This window comes from Cherax quadricarinatus, chromosome 11 (assembly GCF_038502225.1).
Source record: "Cherax quadricarinatus isolate ZL_2023a chromosome 11, ASM3850222v1, whole genome shotgun sequence".
Lineage (NCBI taxonomy): Eukaryota > Metazoa > Arthropoda > Malacostraca > Decapoda > Parastacidae > Cherax > Cherax quadricarinatus.
In genome coordinates this window covers 24636663-24660772 of record NC_091302.1, presented here as the reverse complement: position 1 = coordinate 24660772, position 24110 = coordinate 24636663, and the positions used below count along the sequence as shown (strand labels likewise).

The 24110-nt window shown below is 42.4% G+C and overlaps 1 protein-coding gene and 1 long non-coding RNA gene across 2 annotated transcripts in view; one reads left to right on the top strand and one right to left on the bottom strand.

Annotated features, from left to right (window-relative positions):
• The window catches only part of LOC138852558 (uncharacterized), a 470174-nt gene that overhangs the window by 383200 nt on the left and 62864 nt on the right, over nt 1–24110 (bottom strand). The window lies entirely within an intron of this gene.
• Nucleotides 13225–14832, top strand: LOC138852586 (uncharacterized). Its single transcript, XM_070084195.1, has 2 exons — nt 13225–13525; nt 13925–14832. The coding sequence occupies exons 1-2, from the start codon at nt 13520–13522 to the stop codon at nt 14285–14287; spliced, it is 369 nt and encodes a 122-aa protein (XP_069940296.1). The 5' UTR covers nt 13225–13519; the 3' UTR covers nt 14288–14832.

Genomic DNA, 24110 nt, shown 5'->3' with positions numbered 1-24110 from the left:
TGTGTCTTGCAGATGTGTGGCTATGTGTCTTGCAGGGGTGTGGCTATGTGTCTTGCAGGGTGTGGCAATGGGTCTTGCAGGGTGTGGCTATGTGTCTTGCAGGTGTGGCTATGTGTCTTGCAGGGTGTGGCTATGTGTCTTGTGTGGCTATGTGTCTTGCAGGGGTGTGGCTATGTGTCTTGCAGGGGTGTGGCTATGTGTCTTGCAGGGGTGTGGCTATGTGTCTTGCAGGGTGTGGCTATGTGTCTTGCAGGGTGTGGCTATGTGTCTTGCAGATGTGTGGCTATGTGTCTTGCAGATGTGTGGCTATGTGTCTTGCAGGGTGTGGCTATGTGTCTTGCAGGGGTGTGGCTATGTGTCTTGCAGGGGTGTGGCTATGTGTCTTGCAGGGGTGTGGCTATGTGTCTTGCAGGGTGTGGCTATGTGTCTTGCAGGGGTGTGGCTATGTGTCTTGCAGGGTGTGGCTATGTGTCTTGCAGGGGTGTGGCTATGTGTCTTGCAGGGGTGTGGCTATGTGTCTTGCAGGGTGTGGCTATGTGTCTTGCAGGGGTGTGGCTATGTGTCTTGCAGGTGTGGCTATGTGTCTTGCAGGGGTGTGGCTATGTGTCTTGCAGGGGTGTGGCTATGTGTCTTGCAGGGGTGTGGCTATGTGTCTTGCAGTGGCTATGTGTGCAGGTGTGGCTATGTGTCTTGCAGGGTGTGGCTGTGGCTATGTGTCTTGCAGGGGTGTGGCTATGTGTGGCTATGTGTCTTGCAGTGTCTTGCAGGGGTGTGGCTATGTGTCTTGCAGGGTGTGTGGCTATGTGTCTATGTGTCTATGCAGGGTGGCTGTGTCTTGCTATGTGTCTTGCAGGTGTGGCTATGTGTGGCTATGTGTCTTGCAGGTGTGTGTGTGTCTTGCAGGGTGTGTGTCTTGCAGGGGTGTGGCTATGTGTCTTGCAGGTTGTGGCTTGTGTGGCTATGTGTCTTGCAGGTGTGGCTATGTGTCTTGAAGGTGTGTGGCTGTGTCTATGTGTCTTGCAGGTGTGTGTATGGTCTATGTGTCTTGCAGGGGTGTGGCTATGTGTCTTGCAGGGGTGTGGCTATGTGTCTTGCAGGGGTGTGGCTATGTGTCTTGCAGGGGTGTGGCTATGTGTCTTGCAGTGGTGTGGCAGGGGTGTGGCTATGTGTCTTGCAGGTATGTGTCTTGCAGGGTGTGTATGTGTCTTGCAGGTGTGGCTATGTGTATTGCAGGGGTGTGGCTATGTGTCTTGCAGGGTGGCAGGTGTATGTGTCTGTGTGTCTTGCTGTGGCTATGTGTCTTGCAGGGGTGTGGCTATGTGTCTTGCAGGGGTGTGGCTATGTGTCTTGCAGGGGTGGGCTATGTGTCTTGCAGGGGTGTGGCTATGTGTCTTGCAGGGGTGTGGCTAGGATGTGGCTATGTGTCTTGCAGGGGTGTGGCTATGTGTCTTGCAGGGGTGTGGCTATGTGTCTTGCATGGGTGTGGCTAGCAGGGGTGTGGCTATGTGTCTTGCAGGGGTGTGGCTATGTGTCTTGCAGGGGTGTGGCTATGTGTCTTGCAGGGGTGTGGCTATGTGTCTTGCAGGGGTGTGGCTATGTGTCTTGCAGGGGTGTGGCTATGTGTCTTGCAGGGGTGTGGCTATGTGTCTTGCAGGGGTGTGGCTATGTGTCTTGCAGGGGTGTGGCTATGTGTCTTGCAGGGGTGTGGCTATGTGTCTTGCAGGGGTGTGGCTATGTGTCTTGCAGGGGTGTGGCTATGTGTCTTGCAGGGGTGTGGCTATGTGTCTTGCAGGGGTGTGGCTATGTGTCTTGCAGGGGTGTGGCTATGTGTCTTGCAGGGGTGTGGCTATGTGTCTTGCAGGGGTGTGGCTATGTGTCTTGCAGGGGTGTGGCTATGTGTCTTGCAGGGGTGTGGCTATGTGTCTTGCAGGGGTGTGGCTATGTGTCTTGCAGGGGTGTGGCTATGTGTCTTGCAGGGGTGTGGCTATGTGTCTTGCAGGGGTGTGGCTATGTGTCTTGCAGGGGTGTGGCTGTGGCTATGTGTCTTGCAGGGTGGCTATGTGTCTTGCAGGTATGTGTCTTGCAGGTGTGGCTATGTGTCTTGCAGGGTGTGTGGCTATGTGTCTTGCAGGGTGTGTGGCTATGTGTCTTGCAGGGTAGCTATGTGTCTTGCAGGTGTGTGGCTATGTGTCTTGCAGGGTGGCTATGTGTCTTGCAGGTGTGGCTATGTGTCTTGCATGTGTCTTGCAGGTGTGGCTATGTGTCTTGCAGGTATGTGTCTTGCAGGGGTGTGGGTATGTGTCTTGCAGGGGTGTGGCTATGTGTCTTGCAGGGGTGTGGCTATGTGTCTTGCAGGGGTGTGGCTATGTGTCTTGCAGGGGTGTGGCTATGTGTCTTGCAGGGGTGTGGCTATGTGTCTTGCAGGGGTGTGGCTATGTGTCTTGCAGGGGTGTGGCTATGTGTCTTGCAGGGGTGTGGCTATGTGTCTTGCAGGGGTGTGGCTATGTGTCTTGCAGGGGTGTGGCTATGTGTCTTGCAGGGGTGTGGCTATGTGTCTTGCAGGGGTGTGGCTATGTGTCTTGCAGGGGTGTGGCTATGTGTCTTGCAGGGGTGTGGCTATGTGTCTTGCAGGGGTGTGGCTATGTGTCTTGCAGGGGTGTGGCTATGTGTCTTGCAGGGGTGTGGCTATGTGTCTTGCAGGGGTGTGGCTATGTGTCTTGCAGGGGTGTGGCTATGTGTCTTGCAGGGGTGTGGCTATGTGTCTTGCAGGGGTGTGGCTATGTGTCTTGCAGGGGTGTGGCTATGTGTCTTGCAGGGGTGTGGCTATGTGTCTTGCAGGTGTGTCTATGTGTCTTGCAGGGGTGTGGCTATGTGTCTTGCAGGGGTGTGGCTATGTGTCTTGCAGGGGTGTGGCTATGTGTCTTGCAGGGGTGTGGCTATGTGTCTTGCAGGTGTGGCTATGTGTCTTGCAGGTGTGTGGCTATGTGTCTTGCAGGTGTGGCTATGTGTCTTGCAGGTGTGTATCTATGTGTCTTGCAGGTGTGGCTATGTGTCTTGCAGGTGTGTATGTGTCTTGCATGTGTCTTGTGTGGCTATGTGTCTTGCAGGTGTGGCTATGTGTCTTGCAGGTGTGGCTATGTGTCTTGCAGGTGTGTCTTGCAGGTGTGGCTATGTGTCTTGCAGGTGTGTGGCTATGTGTCTTGCAGGTGTGTGGCTATGTGTCTTGCAGGTGTGTGGCTATGTGTCTTGCAGGTGTGTGGCTATGTGTCTTGCAGGTGTGGCTATGTGTCTTGCAGGTGTGTGGCTATGTGTCTTGCAGGTGTGTGGCTATGTGTCTTGCAGGTGTGTGTGTCTTGCAGGTGTGTATGTGTCTTGCAGGTGTGTGGCTATGTGTCTTGCAGGTGTGGCTATGTGTCTTGCAGGTGTGTATGTGTCTATGTGTATGTGTCTTGCAGGTGTGTGGCTATGTGTCTTGCAGGTGTGGCTCTTGTGTCAGGTGTGGCTATGTGTCTTGCAGGTGTGTGGCTATGTGTCTTGCAGGTGTGGCTATGTGTCTTGCAGGTGTGTGGCTATGTGTCTTGCAGGTGTGGCTATGTGTCTTGCAGGTGTGGCTATGTGTCTTGCAGGTGTGTGGCTATGTGTCTTGCAGGTGTGGCTATGTGTCTTGCAGGTGTGTGGCTATGTGTCTTGCAGGTGTGTGGCTATGTGTCTTGCAGGTGTGTGGCTATGTGTCTTGCAGGTGTGTGGCTATGTGTCTTGCAGGTGTGTGGCTATGTGTCTTGCAGGTGTGGCTATGTGTCTTGCAGGTGTGTGGCTATGTGTCTTGCAGGGTGTGGCTCTGTGTCTATGTGTCTTGTGTATGTGTCTTGCAGGTGTGTGGCTAGGTGTGTGGCTATGTGTCTATGTGTCTTGCAGGTGTGGCTATGTGTCTTGCAGGTGTGTATGTGTCTTGCAGGTGTGTGGCTATGTGTCTTGCAGGTGTGGCTATGTGTCTTGCAGGTGTGTGGCTATGTGTCTTGAAGGGTGTGGCTATGTGTCTTGCAGGTGTGTGGCTATGTGTCTTGCAGGTGTGTGGCTATGTGTCTTGCAGGGGTGTGGCTATGTGTCTTGCAGGGGTGTGGCTATGTGTCTTGCAGGGGTGTATGTGTCTTGCAGGGGTGTGTATGTGTCTTGCAGGTGTGTGGCTATGTGTCTTGCAGGGGTGTGTATATGTCTTGCAGGTGTGGCTATGTGTCTTGCAGGTGTGGCTATGTGTCTTGCAGGTGTTGCTATGTGTCTTGCAGGTGTGTGGCTATGTGTCTTGCAGGTGTGTGGCTATGTGTCTTGCAGGTGTGTGGCTATGTGTCTTGCAGGTGTGTGGCTATGTGTCTTGCGGGTGTGTGGCTATGTGGCTATGTGTCTTGCAGGTGTGTGGCTATGTGTCTTGCAGGTGTGTGGCTATGTGTCTTGCAGGTGTGTGGCTATGTGTCTTGCAGGTGTGTGGCTATGTGTCTTGCAGGGGTGTGGCTATGTGTCTTGCAGGTGTGTGGCTATGTGTCTTGCAGGTGTGTGGCTATGTGTCTTGCAGGTGTGGCTATGTGTCTTGCAGGTGTGGCTATGTGTCTTGCAGGTGTGTGGCTATGTGTCTTGCAGGTGTGTGGCTATGTGTCTTGCAGGTGTGTGGCTATGTGTCTTGCAGGTGTGTGGCTATGTGTCTTGCAGGTGTGTGGCTATGTGTCTTGCAGGTGTGTGGCTATGTGTCTTGCAGGTGTGTGGCTATGTGTCTTGCAGGTGTGTGGCTATGTGTCTTGCAGGTGTGGCTATGTGTCTAGAAGGTGTGTCTTGCAGGTGTGTGGCTATGTGTCTTGCAGGTGTGTGGCTATGTGTCTTGCAGGTGTGTGGCTATGTGTCTTGCAGGTGTGTGGCTATGTGTCTTGCAGGTGTGTGGCTATGTGTCTTGCAGGTGTGTGGCTATGTGTCTTGCAGGTGTGGCTATGTGTCTTGCAGGTGTGTGGCTATGTGTCTTGCAGGTGTGTGGCTATGTGTCTTGCAGGTGTGTGGCTATGTGTCTTGCAGGTGTGTGGCTATGTGTCTTGCAGGTGTGTGGCTATGTGTCTTGCAGGTGTGTGGCTATGTGTCTTGCAGGTGTGTGGCTATGTGTCTTGCAGGTGTGTGGCTATGTGTCTTGCAGGTGTGTGGCTATGTGTCTTGCAGGGGTGTGGCTATGTGTGGCTATGTGTCTTGCAGGTGTGTGGCTATGTGTCTTGCAGGTGTGGCTATGTGTCTTGCAGGGGTGTGGCTATGTGTCTTGCAGGTGTGTGGCTATGTGTCTTGCAGGTGTGGCTATGTGTCTTGCAGGGGTGTGGCTATGTGTCTTGCAGGTGTGGCTATGTGTCTTGCAGGTGTGGCTATGTGTCTTGCAGGTGTGTGGCTATGTGTCTTGCAGGTGTGTGGCTATGTGTCTTGCAGGTGTGTGGCTATGTGTCTTGCAGGTGTGGCTATGTGTCTTGCAGGTGTGTCTATGTGTCTTGCAGGTGTGTGGCTATGTGTCTTGCAGGTGTGTGGCTATGTGTCTTGCAGGTGTGTGGCTATGTGTCTTGCAGGTGTGTGGCTATGTGTCTTGCAGGTGTGGCTATGTGTCTTGCAGGTGTGTGGCTATGTGTCTTGCAGGTGTGGCTATGTGTCTTGCAGGGGTGTGGCTATGTGTCTTGCAGGTGTGTGGCTATGTGTCTTGCAGGTGTGGCTATGTGTCTTGCAGGTGTGTGGCTATGTGTCTTGCAGGTGTGTGGCTATGTGTCTTGCAGGTGTGTGGCTATGTGTCTTGCAGGTGTGGCTATGTGTCTTGCAGGTGTGGCTATGTGTCTTGCAGGTGTGTGGCTATGTGTCTTGCAGGTGTGGCTATGTGTCTTGCAGGTGTGTGGCTATGTGTCTTGCAGGTGTGGCTATGTGTCTTGCAGGGGTGTGGCTATGTGTCTTGCAGGTGTGGCTATGTGTCTTGCAGGGGTGTGGCTATGTGTCTTGCAGGTGTGGCTATGTGTCTTGCAGGTGTGGCTATGTGTCTTGCAGGTGTGGCTATGTGTCTTGCAGGTGTGGCTATGTGTCTTGCAGGTGTGGCTATGTGTCTTGCAGGTGTGGCTATGTGTCTTGCAGGTGTGGCTATGTATGAAGCGTGTTTAAGGATGCTTCTGTATTAAGATATGTTGATTTATGTTTTTTTTTTTTTTTTGGATTTTATTGGATTTTAATTTTTATATATAGTTATTAATACTTAGTACTTCTATGAAGTGACGGTATGTTTACGTAGAGTATTTTACTATGCTGTATTGTTATGTAGGTGTTAATTACATGTTTGGAGAGGTATGTTGTGTCTGTGTATACCGCTGTATTCATTGTGGTTTTTGTACGTTTGTAATACATGTTTTTATGCATTTGTATTTCCTCTGTTTTGCAGGGATGTGGTTATGTATGAAGCGTGTTTCAGAATGTTTATATTTTCAACCATGTTAATTAATGTTATTTTATAGTTTTGGTTATGATGGAGAGATACAGCTGTTGGGTATAGGAGGGGGGGGGGTGCAGTGTGTGCTGTATTCTTATAGTAACAATTTGTACAGGGATGCTGCATCCGGGTTGTTATAATGTTTCATTTCTAGGTTTCCATAAGCATCTGTTTTATGTCTGCGTCTTTGTGAAACACATGTTAAACTATATGTTCCCTTGTGTCACGATTTAAGTTATATGTTTTGTTTTAATTTATATATTGTTATTATGGGTTCGAACCACTGTAATGTAACATTACGAATTATTTCTTGGATGTTTGGTATTTTTGTATACACCGTTTTTGAATAAAATATATAAAAAAATACTTCTGCATACAGGTATCGTTATGCGATATAACTGAGCAATATAGCATCCGTAGTAAGGCAGTAGGTATATGGGTTCATATGCGATCATCCTGGGATTTTTTTTTATATTTTTATTTAAAACATGGAACAAATACAAGGATGTATAAGAGTATAATAAAATTAAAAACTATACTGGATATTAACAATAACCTCTATTACACAATCCCAGTACAGAAAATAAACACAATAGATAATGGCCAAATTACAACCAGATACACTGTGGAAAATACTGTGTATATTTTCCAGAAATTTAGTATTTATATGTAAATAGATGGCCATACTGTATTTAATAATATTTATGTCATAGAAAACGGAAAGCCTGCGTCTGCGCAGAGGAGACTCGCCATCTTGGTTTTGAATTTTGTATTAGAAACGTTGGTGAATGGGGAAGAATTTTTCGTGCTCTAGAAGTTAAAATTGTGCTGACACCTCTCAAATAGGAGGCGAAATTGGTGGATGTGCATTCCTGCATAACTTGAGATATCAGACGACTGGACAAGACAGCTCCAGGAACCTCAGATAAGCTCTCTAGATTTGTGTATAATTCTGGCCAGTGTTTTCATAAATTTAGTTAGTGAGGTTTTTCTGAGTATGATACAACTTAATATCCAGTCAAATTGGTGAGTGATATTAAGATATATTTTCCTTCTGTTATGTAATTGTGTATATATGTAACCATTTATTATTTTTAATATACAGTCCACAAATTTATATATTTACCAGTATTCCTGGTGTATGTATATTTCATTTAATTAATAGGTCCAGAGCAACTTGTGGATACGACAGTGGTAGGTATCGAAGGGGGACATTTTTTGCTACCTAAGTGTCCCAAATTCCTACTTGTCTAACTGATAAATAATAATTATCTTTGTTATCATTTTCTGTTATGTACATAATGAGTTACATTCAGATAAAATGTAATTTTCCACATACACAATCCACAACATATCCTACAAACCCCTCCTTTTACAATAATTATTATTGCCAGTGTCGCCACAGCTGACACTTCTCCCCCCCCCTTAAATATTTACATTCACCGTTCTAAGAAACATACCATTAATTATCCTAATTTAGGGTCATACCCTGACCTCATCAAAAACTTAATGAGTATTTACCATTAGTTGGTGGTGCATGAACATCAATAACACAAAAAGATAAAATTACAGACTAAAACAGATATAAACATTACATGCCTATTCACCCATACACCTTTATAAGTATAAGAATATACACCCACAATATATAATATCAATATTAATGTAACAACCATGAAATTCAAGCTCTTACAACAACATTGCATAACGTGAAGTTCACGCTTCAAAAAGCAAGAAAATGCACCACCTGCTACATTATCGTCAAAATACTAGGATATGTAAATATTTTAAAAGAATCAAAGGCTATGACATGAATAAGATTACCCAAATGTTTCATCTTGATTTTAGTAAGATAACACCATATCAACCTCCTTACATTAAACTAACACACCACATACAAACATAACAAAACTTAACACACATTCCACGAGACTAGACTTTCGCTGTGCCTTCTAGCACGTGCCTAACTAGTATTGCATACAAATAAATATACAATGAATATTAATTTAGGGTACTACTCCTTATTTACACATGATTACATAATAGGTAATTACTTCAAAAAAAAAGGTACAGGAACACGTTACAAAAATTTCAAAACCTCAATGTTTTAAGGAACATAGTGAAACGAAAACCCTCTCAGGTTAAAATTCACTTGAAGAACAATACAAGCGGGACATAATTCGCTACCGAAGAAAAATTCATGTTACATATTTTATATTATATATTTATGAATGCTATATATTTAAACTTTCATTTATACCTTCCCCAACAAGGGAACTAAACAAAATAGATCTTTCACACCATCACATCCAGTTCCACAAGTGTACCTCCTGTCACACCCATCCACCCATCACTGCACACCCGAGGAGGTGAGCCCGTTGAATACCCCTGACTCTCCCCCTTTTACCAGCATACTCACCCCGGCTGTTAAAGACTCGTTATAACGCCCTTAAATTCCCTATTGTTAGTCCTCTATAACCTTTGGAAAAAACCTCACCCCACCTTTTCCCATATATGTCTCTATTGCGACCCAAAGTTCGATAAAACGTCGCCGCCAAAATCCTTCTCAGCACTTCCCCACCCTCCTTCCCCCTCATACCCCACAAAACATATATGTAGTCCACGATTATGTATGCTAAACCCATTGCCACACCCTCATCCACCCCACTCATATCAAGACTCAACGCTTTCAATACCAACACACCATGACCCCCCACCCTAGCCACTACTATACTCATCCATAACCTGATGCACTCCAAACCTTCACAAAAATAGACAACATGATAGGCAGTCTCTTCCCCACTGCATCTGCCACACGCCCCACCCTCGATGACCCTCCTATCTCGGAGCATCGTTCCCGTTGGCAAAATACCATGTAGGAAACGATACATAACCTTAGGGGCCCTCCAGTCGTATCCTTAATTTACTAAATCTTTGCCATATTACATCCCATGCATACATGGGGTAGATCCCTTCTACCGGCACTACAATATGTCCCTCTAACAATTTACACAAGTTCACACCTTTACTTTTCCCAGTTCCCTGGCTAACACTAAGGCACGTAACACTTTTTCACATTCCTTCATTTCCGCTCCCCCATACCATTTCCGTAGGTGATCATGTACCTTATCTAGCTGTCCCCCCTCCATCCGCCTACACACAACACTTCCCTCTTAATGAACACACATTTCACATGCTTTCTCAAGTCCAACAAACCCAACCCTCCCTTACATACCGGCAATGTCACTACCTCCCTTCGCAACCAGTTGCACCCTGAACCCCACAAGAATTTGAACACCATTCTAAGAATACTTGTGATCGCCGTTCCTGTTAACGGCAATACTGCCGATACAAACCAGACTTTACTATATAGTAATACATTGATAACAATCGCTCGTTGCCTAAGGGTTAATTGGTAAGGTCATAGCATTCCCAAACATCGTTGCACCTGTTCCACCATCCTATTCGAATTATTGACCCTTGCAGCACTCAGGTCAGCCTCATATATGACACCACAGATTTTTAGACTTCCAGTCCGACGCTGCACGACATCACATCCTCATTCTAATCTCCCTGCACACTCTCCCAGCTCCAGATTTACCTTGATCCCAGTAGCTCTCCCAAACATATGTACAACTTTCCCTAAAACTTCTAACCGTGTCTCCTCACACACCAAAATAGTTGTATCATCAACATAACCCACCAAGCCAGGCCAAGGCTTCTGCACACCGTCTCCCCCCCCCATTCCTCAGACGATCCTCCACCATCCCATAAAAAAGATCCTGAACACATGCAAACAAAAGTTGTGATACTGGACAACCCTGCCAAAGCCCCTGCTCCATGTTGACTCCCTCCCCCACACGCCAATTGATTTGCACCTTTACCTTCGCTCCTGAGTTCAACGTATCCACCCACCCCACTATTTCTTCGCCAAACGCCTGTCTGAGGAGAATATCCTGCAAAGCCCCTCTTTCCACCCTGTCATAAGCCCCTTGCCAATACAATGCCAACAACGCCCCTCTACCCCCTTCCATGTCCTCCAGGAACCCCTTTATGATCCCGTGGCCCTCAACCATTGACCTATCTGGCAACCCAAACTGAGACTCAAACACCACCCTCCCCACAACACATTTAAGCCTATTCCCAAGAATTTTCATGAACAGCTTATAATCAGTACAAAGCAACGAAATGGCTCGGTAATCCCGAAGGGTACTCTGCTTTTTACCCTTCAGGACCAACACCACCACCGCCATTGCCTGCAATTCTCCTATCTTACCTCCGTCTTTCATAGCATTTATTAACCTTACTAGGAAACCCCTTAGCAGACCCCAATGTTGTACATAAAATTCGCTTGGTAAACCATCTATCCCGGGTGCCTTTCCCTTCCTCATGTCCATAAGGGCTCTCCATATTTCCTCCTCCTCAATGACCCCACCCAATGCCTCCTGATCACTCCTCCCCAATTTGCACGGCACATACTCACATACCTGCCCAAGAACCTCGCCATCCACCCCACTACTTTTCCCATACTCCTCAAACCATCTATCTGCATACACACTCATCCCCATTGTTTCCCGTAATACCTGACCCTCTCGAAAACCCCCCAGCGAAGAAATGACTTGCAATCCTGGTACTGTAGTTGTTTGCTGTAGTACCTTCTGTCCTCGCAACATGCAAGCTGATGGCTTGTCGCCCCAGAGTACCTCGTCCAGCCCCGCTTGTACTCATACCGCTGAAAAACACTCTTCTTGCAAATCCTTTATTCTGTCCTTCAACATTTGTATTTCCTCCACGAGGTACACCCCGGCCACTGCTTCCCCCGTGTAACAATCCCGTAATCTAGATTCTAAATAATTTGACAAACCATACCGCAATTGGTTAATGCGTTTGCCCTCCCTCACATAAAACTGACGTATTCTTACCTTAGCCACACTATCCCATAATCCAACCACATCCTCCTCAGTCCTTCTCTCTGCACAGAGCTGTTCCCAAAATACTGCAAAACCTTCCACTCCCTCCCCATCCCCCAAAACCATCGTATTTAGTTTCCAATAGCTTCCCTGCCTACGAGACAAAGCATCCCACCCCACCTCCACTGTTACCGCCCTATGATCGGAAGACACCATCTCAATAGTTTTAAAAGACTCTACCTAAACCTTCTGAGATAAATATATCCTGTCCAAACGAGCCGTGTATCCCTGCCTTATAAAAGTATGTTCCACCTCCCACAGTCCTCCCCCAAAAGCATCACGTAACTGAAGATCTCTAAACAGGCCCCCTAAAACTGAGGAAAAATATCCCGCTCATCTGGGTTCCACGTCTACCCTCTTAACTACACAATTCCAATCTCCCCACAATCGCCACAGATGGTAACGTGCGTAAGAAGTACACAAGTTCCTCCCACACAAAATCCGTCTTTACTTTCACGTTACTTTCTGCTGGGGCATACACACACACAAACGCCACTCTCTCTCCCATCCACTATCCTTCCACATGTAATACTCTGCCCCCTCCCCCCTCTTTCCTGTGCAATACAAATGGGCTCACCTCCCTGATCAACACACCCACTCCTCCATTTAAACGCTCATATGGCAACACATAAGCCTGGTACCCAGGCACCACTAATTCACGACAAAGTTTAAAATTGTATTCCTGCACAAAAGCTACGTCAACCTTGTATCTATGCAAAAACATCCGGAAGCACTCACGTTTAACACCATCACAGAGACCATTAATATTTATTGTTACACACCTGAGGCCGGTTTAAGGTTTCCCTCCCCGCCTCATTTCAAGACTCTTCCCTTTCTGACCATTCCTCTGAGCATCGCCTTTGCCACGTACTCCACCCTCCTTCCCAACCATCCCCCCCTTGTGTTGTGGCCCTCTCTTAGAGTCACTCTTGGTACCATAACCCCATGCCTTTTTCCCTGGCTTTTGCGCAGTCGTCACAACATCGTCCGAATGTGACGCTGCCACCCTTTTCCTCGTAGCTCCCTCAGTCTCCATATCTGTGTCCTGGGAGTCCTCACAATGGACCTCCACCTCTACCACCCTTAATTCGCCTCCATGTCCTGCCATGGCACTCACACTGTCCATCACAGGTGCCATTTGGTCCTCCCTCCTCCCGCACACACCTCCTTCTGCCCTGATCCCAGGTTCCTGCTCGCCACGACTCTCCACCTTCGTAGACTGTAGCATAGCCTGTATCACCGTCTCCAACTCCTCGTCCATAGCTTTCACTTCTGCGCCCACTTGTTAATGGGCTGGGTGATTCATGAATCACCATGTCCCCTTCAGATTCCACAGGAGGAGCCACCACCTCTTCACTACTCATGCGACCATTCCCTCCTCCTTGTCCCCGTTCTTCCTCGGGAATCGTTTTCTAATGCGCAGGTGCTCTGCCCCTCGCCCTCCGAGGAGCCATATTCCACTTGTCACAATCTGCCACCATATGGTCATATTCGCCACACAGTCGGCACGTATGCCTCTGCCCAGCATATGCCACCATTACCTGAGTTTTAAACTCCTCGAGATATACATACGAGGGTATAGGATGTTTCACCGTCATCTTGAGATTGAAAGTACCCTCAGGAAATCCTCCATAAGCTCCTTTTACCAATATACCAGGTTGGGCTAGATGTACAGTCCCATATTTTTCGAAAACATTTCTAATATCTGCTTCATCAGTTCAAAAGGCACCTTGCGGAGCTTGACCCACGAATAATGTCTTGATACATCCGTCAACCTGACCCTCAATGCTGGTGTTACGTTACCCTTTACCGCGCGGTGCCTCAATATTGAGGCACCAAAAGTATGGTTTTCATGGTGCCATAGACACAAAGCATATGCTCCCAGAGACTTCTTGTCTCAATCCAGCCAATCACACACCTTCTGGGCGGAGCTTGAAGGTGGCGACACTTGGGTATTGTCCTCTGCTATTGGCTGGGAGCTCCTCGAGTGTAAAGTACTGCTTGACTTGTTGAAGGAGCAGCATTTCGACCCTCACTCTCCTGATATTTCACCAATTTACACCACTCCAGAATGTCGGTAAGCTTCTGAATGTGTTTCCAGTGTATTATTGAATGTTTGAACCTCATTTTGAGATGCAAATGAATTGCCTGAGGCATTGAGAAGTAACAAATAAATGCACTTGAAGTTTTGTTTACCTTTTTGGTATCAATATTGAGGCCCGGCCTGACAATGGTAGATTATCACTTACTGTTTTTGTATCAATATTGAGGCCCGGCCTGACAATGGTGATAAGAAATGTGCCAATGAAGGTATCATATATCATGGATTAACATATCATAATTAGACTGTCTTTGTCACTGATAGCTAACAATTGCATGCTGAATCAAATTCATTAATATATGAGTAATTTTACCTTGTAAATTTATCAAATTTGCTCATATGGAATGCTCATTTTGTGTTTTCTGTTCATTTCAGTTGAACACAAATGTGTTTTATGGATCAAGGGCTCAAAGAAGAAGGGATTACATCATGCCAGAGTTACATGATGACAGTGACCCTAATGAGGAAGTGGATTCTGCAGATGATTATGAGCCACCGGCAGAAGCTTCTTCTTCAAGTGAAGATGAACATGAAGATTTGTCTAAGAGAAGTGGGCAAGTTAATGTAAAACGAAGAAATGTACGAAAACAAGCAGTTAAGGATGACGAGGTTGAGGTAGATGAAACAACTGTCAACAACACTAATGCCACCTGGAGCAAACTTGACATAACAAATACTCCATTACTTGACTACGAACATGAGGTACCAACACAGAGGAGGAGAAGAAAATGCCTATAAGTTCCAAGGTTGTTATTTGCCTTGCAAAGACTATGGACCACACAAAGACCAGTGCAATTTATGCAGATAACTTCTTTACCAGTTTGCCTCTAGTGAAATATCTGCATGCTACATTCAATTGCAGGTACACAGGCACTGCAAGGGACAGCAGAATTGGAAAACCACCACTTATGTCTGTCAATGACATGGAAAAAACAAAGGTGAAAAGGAGTGCTATGGATTACTGTTCATTGGATGGTGTCCTTGCTGTACGTTGGAAAGACAGTAAGGTTGTTACTTTACTGACTAATGATATTGGCATCAACCCAGTGGCAAAGATAAAGAGGTACAGCAAGGAGCTCAAACAAAAGGTGGAAGTTGACTGTCCTGCAGTGATAAAGAATTATAATGCCCATATGGGGGCATAGATAAGAATGATATGTTGGTGCATCTCTACAAGTCTCCACTCAAAGCAAAACGCTGGTACATGAGGCTCTTTGGATATATCATTGATCTTTGTTGTGTCAATGGCTGGTTGTTGTACAGGCGTGACTGTGGTGCTTTGAAAGAGAAATGCATGAATCTCAAGGAATTTCGGTTTTCCATCTCCCATTCTGCAAGAAAGTCAATGGAATCCCAAGGAGCCTGAGATCTCCAAGTTGTTCAACTTCACGGTCTTCTTCACTTGATGACATTCCCAATTGGCATAGAAAAAGGCCTCATGATACAATATTTGATGAAACACAAACACACTGGCGAGTTTCTGCAAAGAGGCTTTCATGTAAACATTGCAACACCAAGAACAAGAGGACCTACTTTTCCTTTGCTTGTTCCTTCTGCAAGGTTAATTTATGTCTAAATTCAATGAGGAATTGTTTCCTGGAATTCCATAAGCATCAACATGCTTAAATTCCTCTGATAATATTTTTGTAACATTTTTTTCAATTTTTTATAAAATGTCAATTACTAAAAATGTGTTAAATTTATTGAAATCAAGTTTCTGTGCCTTTTGTTTACCCAAGTTGTTTATGACTAAACCTTAAATGTAAATTTATGCCTTTAATTATCAGTTATAGAAGCTGTTATGATTCTTTTAGACAAATGCCTTTGTCAGGCTTGCATCAAATTTGATGCCTGATCTGTCACCTACAGTTTAACCATTGTCGGGGAGTGCCTCATATTTGATGCGGCCAAAAAGGGCATCTTATGGCCCAAAAATAAATAAACTCAAAAAATGATCACAAATAAATATGTCTTAGAATTACATATACTGTCACAATATAGGTTGCAATTGTTGCATCTGCTCAAATATGAGGCACGGCCTGGTAAAGGGATAATTATTAATGCTGACATCTTGGTAACGATCCACCAACGCCTAGTACACTTGAGCAATTAGCACCTTCACGAATATTCTGTAAACACCATTCAGTGCCACTCCATACAAATCCTCGTCTCTGATGCCGTATGTCTCTCTTATAATTTTGGGCAATAACGCATCGACTGACGTAGGCGTTAAAGCCCAACTAATGAGTTCAATGCCCACAGTATTCACTCTCCGGCGCACACCTAGTGCCATATTATTGTCTGAGTAGCTCATCTGGGAAAACAGTAGAGCGGTGCAAAGCACAACCGCACTCTACCTCATCCAGGCAGCGAATGAATAATCATCCTGGGATACCCCAAAAAAATACAGTGACCTATTGAGCTCCTAACCTGTCTAGGTACAGTGGTACAAGGTACACAAGATATACATAGGTGGTTGCAACATGGTGATTGCAACTAATTTAGTGGTTTAATGAATCAGGTTGTTGTAATAATATAATAATGATGATAATATAATAATAATAATAGCAGATGATAGTAGATAATAATCATAGGAACGGCATTAAAATTACAAATAGCCTAGTTATTATAAAAAAGCTTGAATATCAGAATTCACAGAGGCATATTAACTGACATATTAACAGGCATATTAACTGTTCTGGAAGGTTCTGTGACAACCTTCCAGCTATTTCATTAGTTAGAAGGTTGTAAATGAAGGTATGTAATGAGCCACTATGCTTGTGGAAAATTACATTTATCTGAATGTATCATTATGTACATAACAGTAAATGAACAAAGATAATTATTATTTATCAGTTAGACAAGTAGAAATTTGGGATACCTAGGTTGCAAAAAATGTCCCCCTTCGATACCTACCACTGTCTTATCCACAAGTTGCTCTGGACCTATTACTTACAAATGAAATATGTATCACCAGGAATGCTGGTAAATATATAAATTTGTGGACTGTATATTAATATTAAAAAAGGATTATATATACACACATTTACATAACAGAAGGAAAAAATCTTAATATCACTCACCAATTTGACTGGAGATTAATGTGTCATGTACAGGACCCCCCCTTTTGCCTACATTTATGAAAAATTTACTGGCCAGAATTTAAACATAAATTAGACAGCTTATCTAAGGTTCCTGGAGTTGTCCTGTCCTGTCACCTGATACTCAAATTATGCAGGAATGCACATCCAACAATTTTGTCTCCTATTTGAGAGGTGTCAGCCCAATTTTAACCTCTAGAGCACGAAAAATTCTTCCCATTACACTAACGTTCTGTTCAATTCAAAATAAACAATGGCAAGACTCCTCTGTGCAGGCACCGGGTTTCCCATTTTTTATAACATACTTCTTTTAAATACAGTATGGCCATCTATTTACATATAACTACTGTATTTCTGGAAAATATATACAGTATTTTCCACACTGCGGCCGACCAGAGTTCGTTGCTAAATGACTCAAATTACTCCTTCCTTTAGGAGATGATTCCAGCCAGTTCTGGCTTGAGTGGCTGTTCTCCTAGTAGGTCTTACTATGATTTCATTTTCCGGCATCACTTGGTCAGCATTATCTTCCATATCACTCGTGCCGCTTTCCCTCAGATTTTCATTTACGTTTGATTGAACACCTAATTCCAAGGGAATCAATTTATTAATTGTGCATAAACTTTCCTGGCCATGACACAACACTTTCATATTCCTGACAACACCTTGTGCATCTGGGTACAATGTCAATACTTTGCTCGTAGGCCACAATGTTCGATGTTGTTCAGTATCAATCAACACAATGTCACCTGGTTGAATGTTCTGTCGATTTACTGCCTCTGTCACACCATAAAAGTGTTCACGTAGTATAAGAAGATATTCCTTATGCCACACACATTAGACCAATGATCAATTACTTCATTTAACATTTTAAATTTATCACACAACACTGCCGCATCATTGTAATCTTCATCACTTTCTTCCAGATTATCTCTATAAACAGGGGCAGCTTCCAATTTCCTTCCACATATTAGGTGAAAAGGTGTTAATACATTTGCATCAGGTGTATCACTCATGTACGAGAGACGCCTATTATTTATACGGTTTTCAGCCTCCTCTAACACTGCACGGAATTCTTCCAAATTAATTCTCTTCCGGTGTAGTACTTTACAGAGACACCTCTTCACTGTGCCTATCAGTCTTTTGTACAGCCCCCCCTGCCAAAGGGCTCTAGGAGTAATAAATTTCCAGGTACACCCTCGCTGGGTTAACAGAGATTGAACATCGTTACTATTATTTAATTCTATCAAGTGTTGAGCACCTGCTACAAAATTTGTGGCATTATCCGAAATCATGAACCTCGGACAGGAACTCCTAGCTGCAAATTTTCGGAACAGCTGTATAAACTGTTCTGCAGACAAGTCCTGTGCCACTTCTAAATGAACTGCCCTAATAGCAGTACAGGTAAACAAACAAACATACACTTTCAGTGGAATGCCATCTGATGTACCTGTTAAAATGATTGGACCACTGTAGTCTACACCTGTTACATCAAATCATTTCACTAATTGTACACGCTCCTTTGTCAATGGTGAAGGACCTGGGTACATATAGGAACTGGCATCCGCACGGCGACATATTACACAAGATTTAATCACCCTTTTTACAATTTGCCGTCCTTGTGGAATCCAGAAAGTTTCCCTAATGCAATTTAAGGTATCTTGTACCCCACCATGCATTACATTTTTATGGGCATTTAGCACAGTTAAATTTGTTAGATGATGAGTTTTGGGCAGTAAGATAGGGTGTTTAGCATAATCACCCAATTCAGCATTTTGCAACCTACCTCTGCACCTAATTACACTGTTTCCTAAATACAGCCCCAATTTCTCTATTATGGAACCTTTCACAATTTTTCTTTCCATCATCAATTCAATCTCATTTCCATAGATTTCCTCCTGTACCCTCTTTATATAATATTCAAGAGGATGTGAAAACTTAAATGAAATATTCATCTTGTTTAGAAATTTAAACACCAACTTAGTTACATTGATTAGTTTGGGTAAAGAAGAATACCTATTTATATCAATGACAAAAGGAAGGACAAGCTATTGGAGCAGTGGTCACAGTAATTTCAACAGGAGCAATATACGCCTTTTGTACAGGCCAATTAGCTTTATTTACCAACCAGCTCGGTCCTTTAAACCATGATACAGCATTTACAAATTTAGCATAAGGTAAACCTCGAGACAAGAATTCAGCTGGATTCTCCTCACCAGGTATATGATTAAATGTTAACATATGCTGACCCAAACTATTATACTTCTCTTGCATCTGATTAATTTCAGTGGCTCTGTTTTGTATGTACACAATTTTACTGTTTCCATTACGAATCCATTGTAAGGATACCTCATTATCAGACCAAATTACAGTGTCGCTAATATTTATCTCCTGCAACTTATTTCTTATATAATTAGCTAATTTGACACCTACATAAATGGCTGTTAATTCCAACTGAGGTAAGGTACATGATTTAATTGGAGACACTTTAGCCTTAGACATAACAAGAGAAATAACACTATTACATTGAAGGTAAGCAACTGCTCCATATGCCAATTTTGAAGCATCACAAAAAATATGGAGTACATTTTTCCCATTTGGATTGGCCACATGATGTGGGAACTCCAACATTGGAATTTTTTTATAATCACCAATTAATTCATCCCACCTGTTAATGAATTCCTCAGGTAGAATTTCATCCCAAGCACATTTAAGTTTCCATGCTTCCTGTATTAATAATTTCCCTCTTATAGTAAGGGGTGACACTAAACCTAGTGGATCAAAACATTTGGAAACTTCATCAAGCAAAACTCTTTTAGTTAATTTATTGGGCATACTGTAATTATTAGGTTTTAACATTAACAAATCTCTCTCAGTATCCCAAGTTAAACCCAATACATTACTACATTTTGGCACTTCATCTCCAGGGAAATCTTTACTTATTTTGTCCTTTAATTTGGACGAATTACTATTCCACTCCCTCAGTGGCATATTTGCACTTGCCTTATTATATTAGCCTCTCCATAAGTCACACCCAGGAAATTGTCCACATAAAATTGTTTGCTCATTACTTTACTCATTGGACTTTCCATATGCTTAAGGTGTGAAGTAGGAATGGACTGGATGTAGCACCAAATGATATGCTCCTAAAGCGAAAGGTTTTCAGAGGGCTAAGTGGGTCAATAGGATTCTCAGGCCATAAGAAGCGGGTATAATCCTGGTCAGCCAATTGTAAACCCACTCTTAGGAAAGCTTTGCTTATGTCAGCCATAAAGGCATAATTCTTCACCCTGAAATTTAATAAAATATCTCCTAATTTTTCCGTCAACGACGGACCTGTCATCAAACAGTCATTTAAACTAGGTACATTTTTGTTACTCCTGGCACTACAATTAAACACAATTCTCAGAGGAGTGGTCTTAGAATCCTTCTTCACTCCATGATGTGGCAAACAGTGACCATAAATTTTGGATTGCTCTGGAGGTACCTCTTCTATAAATTTATTAATTAACTGCTCAGCAATTATATCATTATAGGCAGTTAACAATTCTGGTGTCTTACTCAGTTCGCGGAGCTGAGCTTTTAACTGTCCATATGCCTTTCTGCAATTAGTGGGCAATTCTGGATGGTTCAGTCTCCACGGAAGTCGTACCGAGTATTGTCCAGATTCAAATTTTACATCTCTCAGGTATTGCTCCTGAGTAAAAGAATCGTCTGGACTTTCTCCATTTACATTTATTCCAATGCTGTCTAATTCCCACAATTTATGCACTGGCTCAACACCATCCTCTATGGAAGAATTATACTGGGGCACAACTTCATGAGTAAGACACACAGTTATGGTGTTTGTAGTTTCCTCTAGTCATGAATTGTTATCATGAGGAATCCTACCATACATTACATGGCCTCCTGCAGTCTTCAAAAGGGTGACACCACATTTCTTTACCATACCCTTTACAAAGGAGGCATAATAGTCACTACCTATCAAAATATTTATTGGGCCTACAGAATCATCACTTACCCCAGAAGGTGCTTAATTTACAATATGTGAAAGTCTTTCTGTAGCTTTACTAAGCCCTACTGTAGATAATTTCTCTGGAAGTCTATCTACAATTACTGCATTAACACGTTTTATCTCATTGCCCAACCTGACAGTTAAATAAACAGTGTCAAACAATTGAGCACTTTTATCCGAGAGAAAACCAGATAATTTTAAAGTTGTGGGATCTCCCATCTGTACTTTCATTCCATCAAGACATTTACGTTTTATGAAAGTACGCTGGGATCCCTGGTCTAATAATGCATTTACATTTTTTTTATTTATGCCTTTTATCATCAATTTTTACCTGTAACACAGGTAAGGCTACTTCAGCAAAAACATCATTATTAACATTAGCAGCAATTTTTACATTAGCTACTGTTGTGTCAGGATTGTCAACATTATCATTATTATCAACATTATCATATAGACCTTTACACATGACTATATGGTGTCTTCCTTTGTGACATTGATAACAGTTGTTTAATTTGGCTTGATAATCCTTTACATTGTGATTACCTAAACACCTGATATATCTGTCAAGTTCCTCCAATCTTTCAACTTTATCATTCCTTGAATTGTATGCATTGCAATTCTGAGAAAAATGAGTACCCTTGCAGAAAAGACAATCTCTCTTTTCTCTGACTGGTTTCTTATTAACTGGGCTACTCTTAGAAGGGTACTTATTCTTCTTACCTTGTGGAGAATCATTATTTCTGATTCTTGCTACTTGATATGCACCTATGCAACTGTTTTTAGGAAATGAATTTTGATTATTACCACTGGGATAATTTTTCCCTTTGTGAAACTTGACAGATACCTCAGAATTATTGTGTTGCATCTTTAAAATGAGTTAGTTGGCTGGTCTGCAACTGAACAATTAATTCTTGTAGACCTAGTCTTATTTCCTCCAGACCAAAATAACTCTTGTGATATTTGTTCGAGAGTCATTCAATTGTTTTATAGTTTAATTTATTCTGTACCATGGCACTCAATAACCAGTCTGATTCCTTCAGATTACATTTATTACTTTAAGTTTTGAGAGTGCTCTCCAGTTTAACCCTAAACTGCTGTAAACCTTTGTAAGTGTGATCTGGAGATTTTAAATTAACAATGATATTCACTAGATCCAACCTACTTTGTTCTATATTACCATTAGTGACCTTCAACAAGTCAACTGCTTCCTTGTAAGAGTCATCTACATTGGGAAAGGCTTGTATGAGTATGTGAGCATCTCCTCTTACCTGTCCTTCGAGGTAAAATAATTTAGTTACACAGGCTAGGTCACTCCTATCATGCACAGCTGCTTTAAAAATTGACCAAAACTTCTTGCAGTTTTCTCCAGGATTAAATACAGGTAAACATAATTCTGGGAGTTTTGGCAAAGACATATTATTTGTTGGAGCAGACTGATTAACTGCCTGGTTTACACATTTTAATTTATTCAAGGCCTGACTTTTACAAGAAAGAATCTTTTCTTCTAATTCATAAAGCTGATTAATCATGAGATCTACTTCAGTCTCATCTACACAGTTTACTAACAAATCTCCTTCATATTTTTTGTAACATAATTTGTATGAATCATATCTATTACATAAAGCATCTAAATACAATTTTAAATAATCAGTATTCACAGTTTCTTGATTCAATATTTCCAAACGTTTACTGTATGCTTTTGTTACATGCCCCTTTCTAGCTTGCAGTGATGCCTTTTTTGCTCTGTATTCCATATGTTTGTCTTCTACATTAATTTCCTCATTTTCAGCCATGATGCAATGTATTAAATTCAACTTTATTAATAACACTGATTAAAACTTACAACACTAATACAACTTACCTTTGAATAAATCCTAGCTACTTGAGCTTAGCAATAACATGTAAGAAAATTATATAAATTTTAAATGTACATTAATACGAACCTTTAGCCAGCCTTGGCTTATCAAAATTATTATACAAATTAATATAAATCCTTGCCAGAATTTGGCATAGCAAAATTAATATTATACACATTAATATAATTAGCAACACTTGGCTTATCAGTTGCACATACACTGATATAAATCTTGGCCAGAATTGTCTTATCAAATTAGTATTATACAAATTAATATAAACTTAGCCAGACTTGACCTGTCAAAATTAATATTATTCAATTAATATAAATCCTTTCTAGAATTTGGCATAGCAAAATTTATATTATACAAATTAATATAATCTTTAGCCACCCTTGAGCTCAGCTTATCAAAATTAATATTGCAATAATTATAATCCACTACACATTAAGTAAATTTGTGAATTTAACATCCACCTCCTTCTGTCATTTCACATATAATTATTAAGTAATTAACTAATTAATGACTTCACTAATTATATCCAGTTCAAAGGACCAATGGGCAAATTAAATGTGGAAAATTACATTTATCTGAATGTATCATTATGTACATAACAGTGAATGAACAAAGATAATTATTATTTATCAGTTAGACAAGTAGGAATTTGGGACACCTAGGTCACAAAAAATGTCCCCCTTCGATACCTACCACTGTCATATCCACAAGTTGCTCTGGACCTGTTACTTACAAATGAAATATGTATCACCAGGAATGCTGGTAAATATATAAATTTGTTGACTGTATATTAATATTAAATAAGGATTATATATACACACATTTACATAACAGAAGGAAAATATCTTAATATCACTCACCAATTTGACTGGAGATTAATGTGTCGTGTACAGGACCCCCCCTTTTGCCTTCATTTATGAAAAATTTACTGGTCAGAATTTAAACATAAATTAAACAGCTTATCTAAGGTTCCTGGAGTTGTCCTGTCCTGTCACCTGATACTCAAATTATGCAGGAATGCACATCCAACAATTTCGTCTCCTATTTAAGAGGTGTCAGCCAAATTTTAACCTCAATAGCCGAAAAATTCTTCCCATTACACTAATGTTCTGTTCATTTGAAAACAAACAATGGCAAGACTCCTCTGCGCAGGCACCGGGTTTCCCATTTTCGATAGCATACTTCTTTTAAATACAGTATGGCCATCTATTTACATATAACTACTGTATTTCTGGAAAATATATACAGTATTTTCCACAATGGTAATGTAACTTTTACGTCACATAACCTGTTTCCAGCATTTAGAAGCTTAGGGCTGGCTACTAACTATCTTACAGTATTTTTCTCATGCTATCTGCAAACTGTGAAGCCTATTCCACCCGACCCCATATAGGATGGGGAGTGGGAGGGGACCAGTGTGTAGTTGGCATCCCACCTCTCTCTCAGACAGTCTGAGACTGGCTGGTGCCTCCACATTACCACTCTCAAATTTACCCTACTTCTCCTGCTGTTGCAACATTGCACAGCTTCTAAAGATGCACTGGGAAGTGTGAAAGTACTTGAGCTAAAGAATTCCA